General features: G+C 40.6%; 1 protein-coding gene across 1 annotated transcript in view; it reads right to left on the bottom strand.

Annotated features, from left to right (window-relative positions):
• Positions 1-7,892: 7,892 nt before the first annotated feature.
• Positions 7,893-17,072, bottom strand: part of itfg2 (integrin alpha FG-GAP repeat containing 2) — a 42,237-nt gene continuing 33,057 nt past the window's right edge. Inside the window, exons 11-12 of the mRNA XM_084331183.1 lie at positions 11,467-11,640; positions 7,893-8,049 (exon numbers count right to left, since the gene is read on the bottom strand). Coding sequence (XP_084187309.1) covers positions 7,973-8,049; positions 11,467-11,640 — 251 coding nt within the window. The 3' untranslated portion in view covers positions 7,893-7,972. The remainder of the gene's footprint in view (positions 8,050-11,466; positions 11,641-17,072) is intronic.

Below are 17,072 nucleotides of genomic sequence, written 5' to 3'. Positions count from 1 at the left end.
TTCATATTGGGAGATGTTAATGCATTGAAATAATATACTTAGTGCATAGTTTAAAATACGTCTACAAAAAAACACGATTTGGCTCAGTTATACGAGAGCTATGCAAAAACGCTTGGTTGACGCTTGGTAACAACAGATGAGGTACTCAAAAAAACTGAGCGCCCGCCACGATCAAATCTCATGATTGATTGACTAATTTCAAATTTTATTAACTTGACAGACTGTGTTCTCATAGTGATTCCTTCATGTCAACGCTACAGGCCTCCTAGGAATTAATTACTTAATCATAATTAAAATAAATATGACAATATTTGTACGATAAGAAATTACGCATTTGATGTCGGAAAAATTAATAATATGGATTCATCTGATCACAGGGCAGCTGCTTAACCATATCTGAACCAGCTATTTTGGACAAATGTATAATTACTTTAATTACTCAGATATTCAAACACAATTATGCAATTATTGTGAAATGATTGAAAATAATAGTTATTTAATGCCTTCTGTGGAATTTGTATTTCTTATTTGTTACACATGTTTTAATGATTAATTATATACATTTGAAAGAATGCAGGTCAACATGCAATGTATCCCATTGATTGGTATACAATGGGACAGACCTTTGTTTGATTGATTGAAAACTTTATTAACAGATTGCAGAATGGGTACAGTACAGTACAGCTCAACTACATAAGGGGATGCAGACCAGAGAAAGAATTTCGTCTTGTTTACATCAGGGTCCCCCATTTTCAATTCATCATAACATATATGACACACGACACAGATAGACAGTACTGCTATCTATACATTTATGACATACCAGATTTGCAAATACAGTACTGTTTGTGATACAAAAAGAGTCCAGAAAAGAGAGTACATTTGACGTAGAAACTGTTGGAGGAGGTTGGGTAGGAGGGGTGGGTGGGTGATAGACTTAAGGCCTCTGCATGCTACAGAGACTGCAACGCAACTGCAACATCAGCACGACTTCAACGCAACATGTTGTAGAGGGTCTTGTAGACTGTGTTGTGAGGATGTTGCGTACCTCTCCCCAAAATCTAATCTGAACAACCTTGCGTTGATGTTGCGTAGCAGTGATTGGTTGGTTAGCGAATGGGGGCGGGGCTGTCATAGAATAATATTAGAATACCATCCTCCATTGTTGTAGCCAGCCAGCTAGCGTTGATGCTATTCAGAATGTATTAACATAGCTACTACAACAACACAGTAACGTTAATATAATTACATGCATCATTGTTTACAATGAACGGTGGGGCTAATCAAAAGGACTGGACACAGGGACAAGTTAAACAGCAATCAATTAATTTAATATAACAGGTAGTTCGGGCTGCATTTTCGTGCCTACAACCACAGGGATATATCCGGCTTTGACGAGCTCTCTCTCCTGCCGATTAAATTCAGCAGCTCTTCCTCGACCTCGAGTGCCTGTAGCTGCCTGCATTTGCACAAAGGCGTCCATCCCTGCTGCTAGCTAACGTTAAAACTAACCTAAAGTTAGTTGTTCACCAACAATCTATTCTACAGACATCAACAAACACAGAAGTTACACAAGCAGAATACATCACAAATACTTCCGGTCGGGGGATTTCAAAATAAAAGAGCGACGTCTAAAAGCACCGGAAATACGTTTATTTTGTACATTATCTAACGTTAACACGAACCTAAACTAACTTTACATTAGTTTAGGTTCGTGTTAACGTTAGATATTGTACAAAATAAACGTATTTACGGCACATATCCGAGGACTTGACATGGACCACACACATTGACAGTGTTGTGAAGAAGGCACGACAACGCCTCTACTTCCTCAGGCGCCTACGGAAGTTCCAAGTCAGTCAGAAGATCCTTAGGAACTTCTACTCATGTACAATCGAGAGCATCCTGACTGGCAACATCACCTCCTGGTTTGGGAATAGCACTGCACAAGACCGTAGCAGACTACAAAGAGTGACACGTTCAGCCGAACGCACAATTAGAGGGGGGCTTCCCACCCTCCAGAACATTTACAACAAGCGGTGCAGGGGGAAGGCTAAGAGAATCATCAAGGACTCCAGCCACCCGAACAACTGCCTCTTTGAACTGCTGCGGTCAGGCAAGCGATACCGGAGTCTTAAGGCGAGCACAGAAAGACTCAGAAGAAGCTTCTATCCCCAGGCCATCAGGCTGCTCAACGAACAATAAACACTATGCAACAACCATCAAATGCACACAGCACACACATCCACACGTACACACTCACTTTAAACAAACAACTCACTGCAGCACCCACTTTACACACTTTAGAACACCTAAACACACTTTACACTTTCTATTTATTGGTAAAGGATTTGCACTACAACTCGTACACCTTACTGTAAATTGTACCTAAATTGTACCTCATCCCATTTCTGCTCTGCACTATATAGTATTGTATATTAGTACATTGCATAGTATATTGTATATTGTATGGTAACTCAGTTACTTCTATTCTGCATCGAACATTGTACATATGTCTATACTGAACACTGTGACCTCTATTTTTACTTCTATTTTACATGCTATACTATTTTATTTCATACTTATCTTGTCTAACACAGTCTCTGGAGCGAAACAGTAAGAAGCATTTTGTATAAAAGTATTCTGTACTTCTGTATGACAACTATTAAAGAAACTTGAAACTTGAACTTTTAGACGTCGCTCTTTTATTTTGAAATTTAATTAACATATTGCAGAATGGGTACAGTACAGTACAGTTCAATACACACAATTGTTAAGGGAATGCAGACCAGAGAAAGACTTTCGTCTTGTTTACATCAGGGTCCCCCATTTTCAATTCATAATGACATTTATGACATACTCAATATACAGATATAAAAATCTAATCTAATCATCTAATCTAATCATGACATTTATGACATACATATATGCAGTACTGTTACATTTGTGACATACAAGATATGCAAATATACAGTACTGTTAAACAGAGATCCTAACAGTAAATATATACAAGGGGGAGGGAACTGTACATTTATGAATTGAAAATGGGGGACCCTGATGTAAACAAGACGGACGTCTTTCTCTGGTCTGCATCCCCCCAACAATTGTGTGTATTGAGCCGTACTGCATATTTTGACAACAAAATTAACAATATGATGTTAAAGTTCTGTTATATTTCAATTGCCTTACTTATTTACATAAATATAAGGTAACGGTATACTTTTGCTATGTGCTATACACTACAGTCTATGTGATGTGGTGGGTACGTATGATGGTAATTGGTGGTGCGATGGTCATAGCCTTGCTCTCAACCCCACGAAGACCAAGGAGATGATCATCGATTTCCGCAGGACTGGTGACCTCAGCCACTCTCCACTCCTCATTGGGAATGAGGAGGTGGAGAGGGTTTCAAAATTTAAGTTTCTGGGCGTGACAATGTCTGATGACCTGTCCTGGGGGGTCAGCATTGCCTCTGCTGTGGGCAAAGCACAGCAGCGCCTTTTCTATCTTAGGGCTAAACTCCCACAGAGACTGATGGCCAACTTCTACCACTGCGCAGTAGAGAGTGTACTCACGTACGGACTACTGGTGTGGTTTACTGGCTGCACCAGGGCAGAGAAGGAGGCCCTCCACAGAGTGGTCAAGGCTGCGAGGAGGATCACTGGAGCTAGCCTCCCAGATATCTCCACAGTCTTTACCTCCCGCTGCCTACGGCGTATAAATAACATCTTACTAGACCAGTACCACCCAGCAAACCATCTCTTTCAACTACTGCCCTCTGGTCGAAGGTACAGATCCATCCAGTCCGGAACCAGCAGACTGACCAACAGCCTCTACCCACGGGCTGTCAGGCTGCTCAACGACGAACATCAACTTGCCCCCCCCCGCATCCCACCCCCAGTGACATAACTCCCACTCCCACATTACAACAATAACTGTGAACCGGACTTGCATGCTGCACTATACAATACTTCATCCTTTGCAAGTCAACGCCCCCCCCCCCCCCTCCTTCCATCAACTCACTGGACTGAAATATTTATATTTATTAATTTATTTGCACAAGCACTAAATGCACTTGGGACAATGATGGTATGTTATATATTGGGACATTGATACTTTATTACTTTATTACTATATTACTATTATTATTGACATTATTATTTTGCACATGTTATATCTTATGTTGTATGCCAGTGGTGATGTTCCTAACAAATTTCATTGTACCAACAATGACAAATAAAGATCTATTCTATTCTATTTAATTAAGGAATGGTGAATGTAACGGCAATTTTTCATTTCCAATGTCCTGTTTTCTCTTGCCCGTTACTTCACAGGTATGGTAGGGAGTGATCTTACGCAGTAGACACAGCAATGATGGATGTCCAGTCGTGATTCCAGGTTTAGGGGTGTTTATTGCTGAAGTTGCAGTTGTACATTCAATTTATTGCCAGTGTGGGTTCTGTAGGAATTATATGGTATTCTATATTTATTTGGTATTTCTTGGCTTCTGGTTGCTGAGCTGCTGAGCTTCTGTTACTGAGCTACAGTAAAAACAGTGTGCTCCTCACTACCTGTGTCCTAGTTGATTACTGCACCTGTGACCCTCTAAATACCTAACCAGTGCTGTCAAATCTAAAACCTGCCACCAGGTGTCCAATAATAATATTACAAATAATAAAATAATATGCCACCATCATAATGGCTCCTACAGTGAATATTATGTTTAATGTAAATATGTGTATACTGGATATATGAACAGCAGTATTATAGGCCTACAGCAGTATATGTAGCTCTAAAATGTCCAGAAAATGAATATAAAAGCATTCCCTTTGTAGCAAGAGCCTGTCTCTGTCACCGCCTCTTGGTGGTCTCAAGACTTGCTCTATACCCATGTATTTTAAGCTCGTTCCTTATTGCACGGCACCACACTGTCACAGTACTGGAAGGACATCATCATTCCTAGAGGTTTGCGTATCATTAAGGAACCCACATTGGGTCGAGAGAACCCTGCTTTTTGTGATACTTGGTGTACTATTCTGAATAAGTGTTCCTTAGATCTGATGCTTTTAATTATCGAAAATGAAAGCACAAAGCTCGACAGTTTACGCAAGGAGATCACTGCACTGGAGGTCGACATGTGTGAGTCGATCCCCACAACGGAACTGCAGACCATTAAGGAGGCTTGTGCAGCAAAAATTTAACAATATAAACGTGACATTGAGCAACATAAACAGGCTAAACGCCGGAGAGACACGCAGGACTATGAATCCAATAGGGTTACCCTTGGCTTTCACAGACTTTCATACACACGTATGCGCAGGCAAGCACACCAGGCTGGGGCTCGGCCCTATCCTGGCTCTTCCTCCTCTGCTCTGAGCTCAGATGAGACACAACCAGGACCTGAAAGGTTCAGCCCTTACACGAGGAGCCGGAAGGTTTTTCAGCCAGGCTCCTCTCCTCCCCTACCAGGGAGAGGAGGCACAGGAAGACCCGACGAGGCAAGAGAGCTTCCAACCCGAAGACGCAGGGGGAGGCGGCAAACATAGTCAACATTTCAGAGGTAGACCTCAGTGACTCCCAATGTAAACTACTGTCAAAAGGACTTTCTTTTGTACCATCTCGTAAGGTGGACGGTTTCACTACAAAGGTTGAATTGTTTAGGAACATTAAGCTTAAAGCTTAAAGAATTATGATTCACATTCCATAGCATTCCTCGATGTATTGGTGAAAAAGAGAGACAATATTGTCCATACCGAAGTTTTCAAAAAAGAGACTGAAAATTAGTTTCTCCATTATAGCAGTTATCACCCGCCAGAGCTCAAGAGGAGCCTTCCATTTAGTCATATTTTGAGATATAAACGTATCTGTAATACAGATGACATTTTTGATACACAAGCCACGGAGCTTTGTCAGAACTTTAGATCTAGAGAATATAGTGAGGCCCTTATTTTGAATTCTCTTAAAGGGGAACTATTTTACTATTTCTTTCACTATTTGGGCACTTTTACACAATTCCTGTGAGTCTATGGAACACCTCTGTAATATATATATTTTTTTAATTCATTGTTTTGTATTTCTAATCAAGTCCTCAAAAACAGCATTTTTCTACCTCAAGATCTCGAGCTGTTTTGAGCCTGGGCTCCTAAACCACTGCGCAGCGTCGTGTTCGCCTGAACATTAACATGCAGCGGTGTCTTTATGACATCACATATAGGGCACATTTTCAAATGACTCAGTTCAGTGAGGGTGAATATTGTGAGAGGAGAATTGGAAGAATGCGCCAATATGAGAATTTTGAGACATAGATCATATTAATATAAGTTCACATAGCTAGGAAACAATGCTAAACACTCAAAAAGGCCATTTATAAGATAGTTCCCCTTTAATAAAACTAAACAGATAAACAGACAATCCCTTTTTACACATAAAGACAAAGTAAAAAGCAACTCAGTAGCATTGGTGTCCACCTTCAGCCCTATTTCTAGAGATATGCGTGATATTGTGAACAAATACTGGTACATTTTAAAGTCAGATCCTAAGATCGGAGGTGTGTTCCAGGAACCACCCAAATACTTCTACAAACGGCAACCTAACTTAAGGTTAAAACAGATTTTCCCAAAAAATTTACCCATTTTATGGCTAATATTCCAAATGGCAATTTTCCATGTTTGTCTTGTACTCAATGTCATGGCATGATTAAAGAGAAATTTTATTTACAACCAAGTACAGGTAAGAGTATCGCTGTTAGAGGCCGAATCACCTGTAATTCTGATTTTGTGGTTTACTTGCTTAAATGTCCTTGCAACCTTTACTATGTTGGAAAAACAAGAAGACGTTTTAAAAATCGAATTTCTGAGCACAAATGTTCTATAAGAAGAAATGATGAGAAGTCTTCAGTTGCAAGGCACTTTAATAAGTTAGGACATGATATTTCTGGCTTAAAATACATGGGTTTAGAGCAGGTCTTGAGACCACCAAGAGGCGGTGACAGAGACAGGCTCTTGCTACAAAGGGAATGCTTTTATATTCATTTTCTGGATTGTTTAGAGCCTAGAGGCCTCAATGAGGAAAATGTTTTGACCTGTTTCATTTGATTATTTCATTTAATTCGATTGTTTATTAATTATTTTCATTTATCATTCTTTATATTTATAATTGAAAGATGGCTTATATGGGTCATGAGTGTTTATGTTTAGGATTTAAGATGTAGGCCCACTCTGTATAAAATATATATAGATATATCTCTTTGTGATTTACACGCTTATTTTTGATTTACATAATTCTGAAAAGGTTGTGCTATTTTTTTTGTACTTTTTTGCAGATCTCTTATGGGAATGTGTTGTCACTTCCTATGTTGTCACTTCCCGTTTATCTTGTATATACTTGGGTCACTTACCCTTCATGCAAGCCATTCTGAAGAAGGTGTGTTCACACCGAAACGAAATGATTACAGGCTGCCAATAAATTTGGAAAAACCTGGAGTGCGTGCCTGGACATTGTTTCCCTATTTTTATGTATGATATCAGAGGTTACTAGCTGTTCTCCCCCTCTGAGTCACTGGCTCGTTAGCGATGGCGAATTACCAGAAATTATTTATTTATTTATGTAGTCAGTTACGGCCGACTGAATGAGTACCGTCGCATTTGTTTACCTGTTGCAAGACGAGGAATCGAAATGAATCCCAAGTGAACCGAACCAAAACCGTTGTTGTACTGAACCATAACCCCCCCCCCCCTCTCCTGTCTCGCTGGTGCTGATGACGGCAATCAAGATGGACAAATTACCAATGACATGCTGCCACGGGGCGGGGACACGAGTTGGCACCGAGCTGAACCCCTAGACACGTCTCAATAAAGCGTACAGAGAAAAGGACGGAGACAAGAGCAGACGGTTATTTGGTCTTTATTAACAGTGGTATTTACATACAGTAATTGACAGTTGACGGAGAGGTAGGCGTTAAGGTTAACGAGTGTCACTGTTTGGCGAGCGCGTCGTCGTCGTAGAGGACGCCCGACACCAGGGCTCTCACTGCTGCCGGGTCGTCAGCGTCTAAGAGGGGGGGGGGGGGGAAACAAAAAAACAACAAATGTTGCAGTGACCTTTGACACGATACATTTACTTTGTCACCTGACTAATGCTCTGCTGGGCTGGAGCTTTCTGAATGAGGGGTTGAAGGATAGTATTGCTTTGAGGGGGCCCGAGGGTTGCACAGCTGTGTGTGTTATGTTTCACTCACACACCGACGGCGGAGGCAACCATGCAAGGTGCCAACCTGCTCATCGGGAGCAGTTAGGGGTTAAGTGTCTTGTTCAAGGACAGATCGACACGCTGCCTGGGAGGAGCGGGCAGTATGATAGGTAGTATGATAGGTAGTAGTATAGTTCAAGTTCAAGTTCCTTTTATTGCCACACGGCCAGGCCGGTGGAATTCAAGCACGGTGCAGGTGGTAGCTGCGACAATACACCACAAAAACATAAAAAGACACATGGAACAGTACAGTACAGAAAACACCACCTAGAACAAATACATGACAGAAACAGTACAGTACGAAAAAACTATAGATGTCAGTTCAATGTAGCCTAGACCAGAAGAAACATAACAGCAGGGGGTAAATTCAGGATGAGTTGGAGTTAAGCAGTTGTATGGCCTTGGGGAAGAAACTGTTATTGAACCTAACCGTGCGACTACCTAGTGACCTGAACCTCCTACCAGAGGGGAGGTGTTGGAAGAGGTGATGAACTGGGTGCAGGGGGTCACTGATGATTTTGTGTGCGCGTGTGATGGTGTGATGTTTGTGTATGGAGTCCAGGGTGGGGAGTTTGCAGTTGATGATTTTGGATGCCCTTTTAATGATCCTGTCTAGTCTGTGTAGTGTGTGTTTGGGTGTGTTGCTGTACCATACAGTGATGGATAATGAAATAATGTTTTGTATTATGGCTGTGTAGAATTGTATCATTATGTTCTTCCTAACCTTATATTTCTTGAGTTGTCTCAGATGAAATAGTCTTTGATTGGCTGTTTTGAGTAGATGAGTGGTGTGATGGTCCCAGTTTAGTTTATTGCTGATGTATGTTCCTAAGTATTTGAATGTGTCTGTGGCTGAAATGGGTTGATTGTTGATGAGCATGGGTGTTTTAGTGGGTGTGGTTTTCCTAAAGTCAATGATGAGTTCAACGGTCTTGTTTTCATTGAGAATGAGGTTGTGTTCTCTGCACCACGTTTTTATGTAGATGTATAGATGTATTATTATTATTATATTCTCTCCCACTCCTCTCTATTTCCGGATAAAACACATTAGACGTCCATTATATGCTACTTTGTCCTCGATAAATCATCGTCTCTGCGAGTCTACAGGGCCGCTCGCTTTTTTGGTTCGGTGTGTGTACTCACACAGACAAGAGTGGAGCCCACGCCCCTGTGTGGGAAGGGACACGAGACAGATGTTAGTTGCAAGGGATGAAACATGGATGCCTTCCCTCTACTTCCTGTCGAATAAACTCTCTGAACCAAGTCTCAGGCTGAATAAATGCTGCTTCCTGACATGACTTATTGCTGTTAATAATTACCTCGCCAACATTATGGGAAATGTTCTTATGTGATGTTCTTATCGTCTTCTCCAGAGTCAGGGGGAGGAAATTGATATTGATCTTCTTGTCTGGAGAAGGCGGTAAGCGTATTCTCCATAATGTTGGCGTGTTCCTTTAATTATCACCTGGCTAAGAAAGGAAGATATTATACTATATATATGGTAAATGCATGGTCTAAGAGTATAGTTAGCTGCTGTAGGATATATATATATATATATATATATATATATATATATATATATATTAGAGGTGGGCATAGATTTTTTTTTTAAATCTAGATTAATCTATCTGCAATTCTGGAGTTAATCTAGATTAATCTAGATTAAAATGGCTCATTTGAAGTCTGCCGAAGGCATTCAAAATATGTGTGTTCTACGCAGTGTTGTGCTAGTTACTGAAAAATAGTAACTCAGTTACTTTACTAGTTACCCAAATACGACATGAGGCCTTTATGTAAGAGGATAACATTAAATCAAAGACGGCAATGAAGGACCCACAGAGAGAGAGAGAGAGAGAGAGAGAGAGAGAGAGAGAGAGAGAAAGAGAGCGCTTAGGTTCTAGGTTGAAAATAAGTGCACCTAGGTTGAATGAATTGATGAACAATTTATGTCGCCGTTGAAACGTTTCATTATAAGCGCCTTGCAAGTTGCAACGTTGGTTAAGATATGAAAATACTTGCCAGTAGTATATAGGATGCATTAGCCATTAGCTAGCTTACTTACAGAGACTTGTGGTGGAGGAGGTTCTAGCTGTGTTCAACTTCGAACAAGCCTGCCAGCTTGATTTGAGCGAGGCAGAAAACGGGTCGAGAAACGGACGTTTTAATCCACACCACAATATGTAAACAAAGGTTTTAACCATCCACAACAGAATAATGCAGTCCAAATGTATTTCCGATGCTCGATTCTTCTCTCAGACCGACGCAGTGTCTTGAACTATTATGTTTATTGGCGACGCGAGTGTAGTAGCAGTGTGTAAACAAACAAGCCCACAACGTGTCGTCTCCTGCACACAGGCGTTCTACACACACACAGTAAATCGACCAGGTATACATCAGCTAATGTAATTGGCTCCCAGACCCAATTTTGAGAATAGATTAACGGCGGCAATTCTTTTATCGCGCGATAATAGTCTGACGTTAACTTAGCCCGGTAAATGCGTTAACGACCCGGCCTTAAAAAAATTATATATATATATATATATTAGTGCTGTCAAACGATTAAAATATTTAACTCGATTAATCGCATGATTGTCCATAGTTAACTCGCGATTAATCACATTTTTTTTTTTACCTTAAACAGATCTTTTTCAAGTTCCAAGTTTTAATACTCTTATCAACATGCGAGTCAACAAATGCTTGCTTTATGCAGCCATTTAACACAAAAGGATGACCCTCATGCATTGCAAATTTGCATCAAATTCAAAACAGAGTGATGCACAAAATAACTTAAAAGAAAATAATAATTTAAAACAATGAATAAAGTGTGCATGAAATAATAGGGGAAAGAAAACGTTAGGAACTTGTTACATTCACACACACAAGGGCTGATTAATCACACACCCCCCTCTCTCCCTCACACACACACTCTCCCAGCTCTCTTTCTCTTTTGCCCCTTCCTCATCTCTCTCACCCCCCTCTCTCTCTATATCACACACACACACACACACACACACACTTCAGAAACAAACATAGTATCAATGAGAGCATCAATAATACATTTTTTTTTTTTTTTTTTAGTTAATCTTGAGTTAAAAAAATTAGTGGCATTAATAGAATCGGGAGTTAACGCGATATTAACGCGATATATTTGACAGCCTTAATATATATATATATATACACACGCACACAGTATGGCAAAAAGCCTGTTGACAAACTCACCCACTCCCAGCTGCTCCAGCCTGGTCTTGAAGTCGGGCCTCTCCTCCAGCACCCGCAGCAGGTTGGTGGGCTCCATGCGCTCCAGCGCCACCCTCCAGTAGACGTAGATCTTGTGGTTGAAGCTGACGTACACCAGGCAGGGGCTGTTCTTGCCCTCCTTACAGGTGTACTGGCCTGTAGCACAAAACAACAAAACCACAAAACAACAAATACTTACAGGTATACTGGCCTGTACCACAAAACCACAAAGACTCTGAAATGAATGGTGTCATATTATGGAAAATGGGTTTTGATTGGTGTGGATTTGGCAGTCTGAAATGTTATTAAAGGAAAAAATTATAATTTACATAGCAATTACTCACCCTGTGTTGCCTTGCATTCCTGAAGACATTATTTTCGTGCATGCCTCCATGGTGAATGGAGATATCAAAAACGGTAGCCATACTTGATGGATTTATGTTAATATGTTACAGTAGTTTATGTTAATGTACAAATGTAACAACAGCAAAACTATATCAAAACATCAAACACATTTGAAGGCAGCATTTATCCGGAATTTTTTTCATTAGCAGTTTTTATTTCTTCTTTTTGCGGAAATGCATGTTTGGGAGGTACTGAGAATGTGACTAGATAAATGAGACTTGGATTATACTGCTTGAGTCATGTGAGAGTTTGTAAACTATAGTTTTGCTATATTTGTTCTTAAAATGTAACCCCATTCACAGATAAAAAAGGCAACACGTGGTAAGTAACTGATATACAAATACATTTTTGGGGTGAAGTGTTCCTTTAATAACATTTCAGAGTGCCAAATCACACCAACACTAGGCAAAACCCATTAAGTTCAGAGTAACCTCACAAGTCAGTTTTCTGTAAAACCAGAATGAGCTCAGAGAGAAACTCAATATAGAAATATAAATCGTTGATAAAAAAAATATAGAATATTCTCACGGTGGTATATATCAACGGCGATTTGGACACCACGTACAGCAGGCAGCCAGACGGGCTATGACAAGAGAGTGTGACTGACATGTGGATCCACTGACATCGTCACCAACATGATCACGAAGCCCTCTGTGGTGCCTGGCTGCGTGAATATTTTCCCTAATGGGGTTGTACTTCTGCGTTCGGTTTGCGCGATCTGATTGGCCACTGACGTTTCTGGTCATGTGACATGTGCGCCAATCGTGTGACGCCTAGTTCTATCACCGGTTAAGCTTAGGCACTCTTTCGAAGTTGGTTAAGGTTAGAGTTTGTCTTAGACGGTATTTTCGTATGAATGTGTGAATGAAAAAGTAAAACGTTCCTACATCCTGAATGATATATAATCGATGTTGAATGGGCCATAGTAATGTCAATTTAGCAATACAATTTAAAAAGTTATAGCCCTGCAAAGAAGGTGAACATCTCCATAGACTTACAGTACTGGCAGAGAATGGTATAAGATGATCAAAGTGGTGGCAGGGAATGGGTTAAGTAGCATGGTTTTAGGAGCACACTGCTACTTAAACGAAAATGGTCGCACTGTACAACCTTGGTTGCAGCACAAACCAAAGTGACACAAACCACAGCTAATTCTGGGGTCCAATCGAAGTGGGACAAAAAGAAAATCGAAATACTCAAACAGTAGTATTGCAATAACAAATAGAAACATGTATTGCAACTGCAATGAGGGTGGTACATTCTCTCAAGGAAAGGAACAGTCTTAAAAAAAATTTAAGTTTTTTTATTTGATCGATTTATTCAACAAATTAAAATACGGGCGGCAAGGCGCTCGCCACTAACACAGGAGATGCTGGTATCGAGCCCAGCTCTCTGCGTTGCTACCGGCTTGGCCGGCCGTCATACTAACACAATTGGCAGTGTTAGAGGGTGGGAAAACCGGTGGGTGGGGATTGGACGTTGTGGACAGCGACTCCTACAGGTCGGTTGGGTGACGCCGGTACGGCGGAAACAGGAAGTATCGGGGGCAGCGTGAGCCTCCCACTCCTCGCCACTGAGAGTTCGAGCTGTTGCGGTGAAAAGATGCGACAGGCTGCCTCCTCGTGTACCGGAGGGGACACATGATACAAGGCTTCTATCCTCACTACAGCCGACCTGTGGGAGGCATAGTCTAGCAACGTTCAAGACAGGGGAGGGAAGAATTGGAAATACGAAATTGGGATGGGAGAAAAAATTGAAAATAGGGAGAAAAAGTGGATAAAAAATAAATAATTTTTTTTAATACATTCAGCCATAATAATTATAATAAATTCAATTTGTAACGCACTTTATATTTGTGACAATCTCAAAGTGCTACATGAAAGGAGTTAAAGATAAAAAAGAATTAAATGAATCAAAACAATTAAAATGAATAAAACAACCAATGAAATGGAAGAAACATTCAGATAAAAAAATAAAAATAAAAATAATAATAATAATAATAATAATAATAATAATAATAATAATAATAATAATAATAATAATAAAAAAAAAACACACAAGGCATTTAGGCAAATGCCTTGTTAAAAAGAAATGTTTTTAGTCCCCTTTTAAAAGCCTCAACGGACTGTGGTGCTCTCAAATGGTCTGGGAGGGCATTCCACAGCCGAGGCGAACAACTCATTCTCATTGTCGTCCTGAAGTCAGTCAGGCCAGGCAGGAAATAGTTTCAAATACAATTGGCAGCACAACACAACCTATACCTGTAAACAAAACGCACATTACTCATCAGGTATAGTGACCTTCCGGTGGAGCTGCCAGTGCCACCCGGTTTCTACTGGACTTTGTCCAACGGACGTTTTCTAAGAGGCCTCTTGAAGCACCGGAGGGTAGAAATAGATACCATTTGTTCTTCTGCATGTGTACTGAGAGAATAACTTCCTCCACCCCTACACTCAGTCACGGTCCCTGCGATCCACGGACACTGGTCAGCTCTCCATCCCCCGAACCAGATTGCGGATGTTCGGGGACAGAGCTTTCAGTGTGGCAGCTCCCACCCTCTGGAACTCCCTCCCCGCAGAACTCCGCACCGCCCCAACTCTGGACTCATTTAAAAAACTGCTCAAAACCCACCTTTTCAACTTGGCCTTTAACCCCTATTTTCTCACTATATATGTATATGTTGTGTCTGTCCACTATGTTTGTTCATTTGTCATCTCCCCCCCCCCTATGTAAAGCGACCTTGGGTCTTATGAAAGGCGCTATATAAAACGAAGTTATTATTATTATTATTATTATTATTATTATTATTATTATTATTATTATTATTATTATTATTATTATTATTATTATTATTATTATTATTATTATTATTATTATTGTCATGGTTCTAAAATGTTGCGGCCTAAAATTGGCCACACTAGCTCTCTTGTGTTATGGCTATAATGTGAATCCATGACTCGGTTGAAAATAGCCTGCAAGTAATTCAGTCAAAGGCCATGCGCAATCTTAAAAAAAAAACATTAATAATTTATTTACTTAAACTGTGTTGTGATGTATTATAGAACATTTGTTTCCATACACCGTTGCCAACGCATCCCTGTGAATCTTCACTAGAAGTAACTAAGAACAGGATGATCTCTTATCTAATTCCTCATCTACAGAAAAACCTTGGAGTTCTAGCAGAGACTCCCAGGAAAGGAGCGTGTGGAAAAACACAGAATGGACCGTAGTCACATGGCGGCCATTTTGCTCTTATGTCATGCTGTCAGGTTGGGATTTCTTTCCACTCTGTAGGTCAATGACCCTCTAAAGAGAAATGGTACAATTATTATACATTATTTTTTACCTGAGACTCATTGGCCTTGGCTAATTTTCTGTGAAGAACAAAAGGACACATTTTCATTGAGCACACACTGTGCACCTTCCCTACACATTTATATTACATATGTGATGTTCAGGTCCACTGAAGCTGGGCGGGAGAGAGAGCTGTTATTTCAGCTTAAAGTTAGTAGAGCATGGCGATAGAACACCAGCCCTGATTCCAAACTCTAACCTTAACCAACTTCGAAAGAGTGCCTAAGCTTAACCAGTGATAAACTAGGCGTTAGGTATTTTGCAGGCTGTTAGAGCCGGAAATAGGCGCAGAACTAGGCGTCACACGATTGGCGCACATGTCACATGACCAGAAACGTCAGTGGCCAATCAGATCGCGCAAACCGAACGCGGAAGTACAACCCCATTAGGGAAATCTTCACGCTGCCTGGCTACTAAAGAGTCGCTCAGGCACAGAGCTCGCCTCCACACAGAGCAGAGACACGGAGCTAATGCTCCTTAATGGTGGTGGCGGGCAGCAGTGGCGTCGTTAGCCCTGGGCTTCCGGGGCTCTAGCCCCGGATGTTTTTCTCATAGCCCCGGATCTAAAAAAAAGAATTGTTTACATTTTATTTTAATTTTTTTTTGGTGGCAGCATCCCCATTGTCTGTGCTGAATGTTTGTTAGTGTTTGGTATTTTTCTTTGGTTTTTAGTACTTTTAAACATAGATTTTTAGCAAGTAGTAGTTTTCATTTGATCCTGTATAATTTTTTCATTCACTGATTTGTGGACTTTTTTTTAGTGTCTTGAAAGGCGCATTATAAATAAAATGCATTATTATTATTATTATTATTATTATTATTATTATTATTATTATTATTATTATTATTATTATTATTATTATTATTATTATTATTATTATTATTATTATTATTATCATCCAGGAGGGAAAATACACTTTGGATAGTAGGGACTGCATCTCTGCCTGTCCTGGCCAGGAAACACTTTGCAACTGTGATCTCCTCTGGCAGTAGTTGGATATTGTAATGTGTGGCGAGGGGTTGCAGCAATTCCACTGAGAGAAACTGGTCTGAGGCTGGATAACATGAGGTCTGAGCTTGTGCCACAAGATGACTCAACTACATACTCGTCCATCCTTTTCTGCTTCCTCCTTTGGCTGGTAGTATGTTCCTCAATCCCAAGGCCATTACATATGGCCTTTGTCCTGTCATACATGTCCACTGCCATCTCTGAGGTGCGATAACCTTTGAGTGTGTCCTGCACTGTGCTTTTAAATAGTACAGATAGGTATTGAAGATGTGCACTTTAACGCAGCAGCACCTGGAGCCATCCATACCCATGTCCAGTGTCCACTGACAAAGACATGTTCATGATACTGTGATAAACTATAATAAGCTTTAATCGAACCCTCGGATAGTCCAGTTGGTTTGGGGTGCTGTGAAAGCTCATTCACTCTTGCAAGTGAACCCTGCTGCGGTTCATTTGAGATGTGAATGCAAAGCGGACCAAAGGCAGGAAAAGACCCCAAAATCGAATATTTTTTTATGAGAAGACTGAAACATTATGTATATAATTTTTTCGATTGCTTAACACTATGGTCGCCAAAAACGCTGTAGGACGTCTTTCCTCGCCATGCTCATTCTGCCAAAGACGCCGTACCACGTCTTTGATATCAATATTTAAAAAATCTGTGATCGAAATCATACTTGAGATGTACTGTGATCCCCTCTCAACTCTCCAACGGTTCAAGAGCGCCATCTGGTGGCCGATAGGCGGATCGCCCAGAGCGGAAACAGGAAATGGAAGCTGGTGCTCATTTCAATTCGGTCCGATCACTCGGTAATAGTCC

The sequence above is a fragment of the Notolepis coatsorum genome (genome assembly GCF_963971535.1).
Source record: "Notolepis coatsorum genome assembly, chromosome: 15".
Taxonomy (NCBI): Eukaryota; Metazoa; Chordata; class Actinopteri; order Aulopiformes; family Paralepididae; genus Notolepis; species Notolepis coatsorum.
The sequence above is the reverse complement of the archived record's forward strand: the minus strand, read 5'-3'. Positions and strand labels throughout refer to the sequence as shown.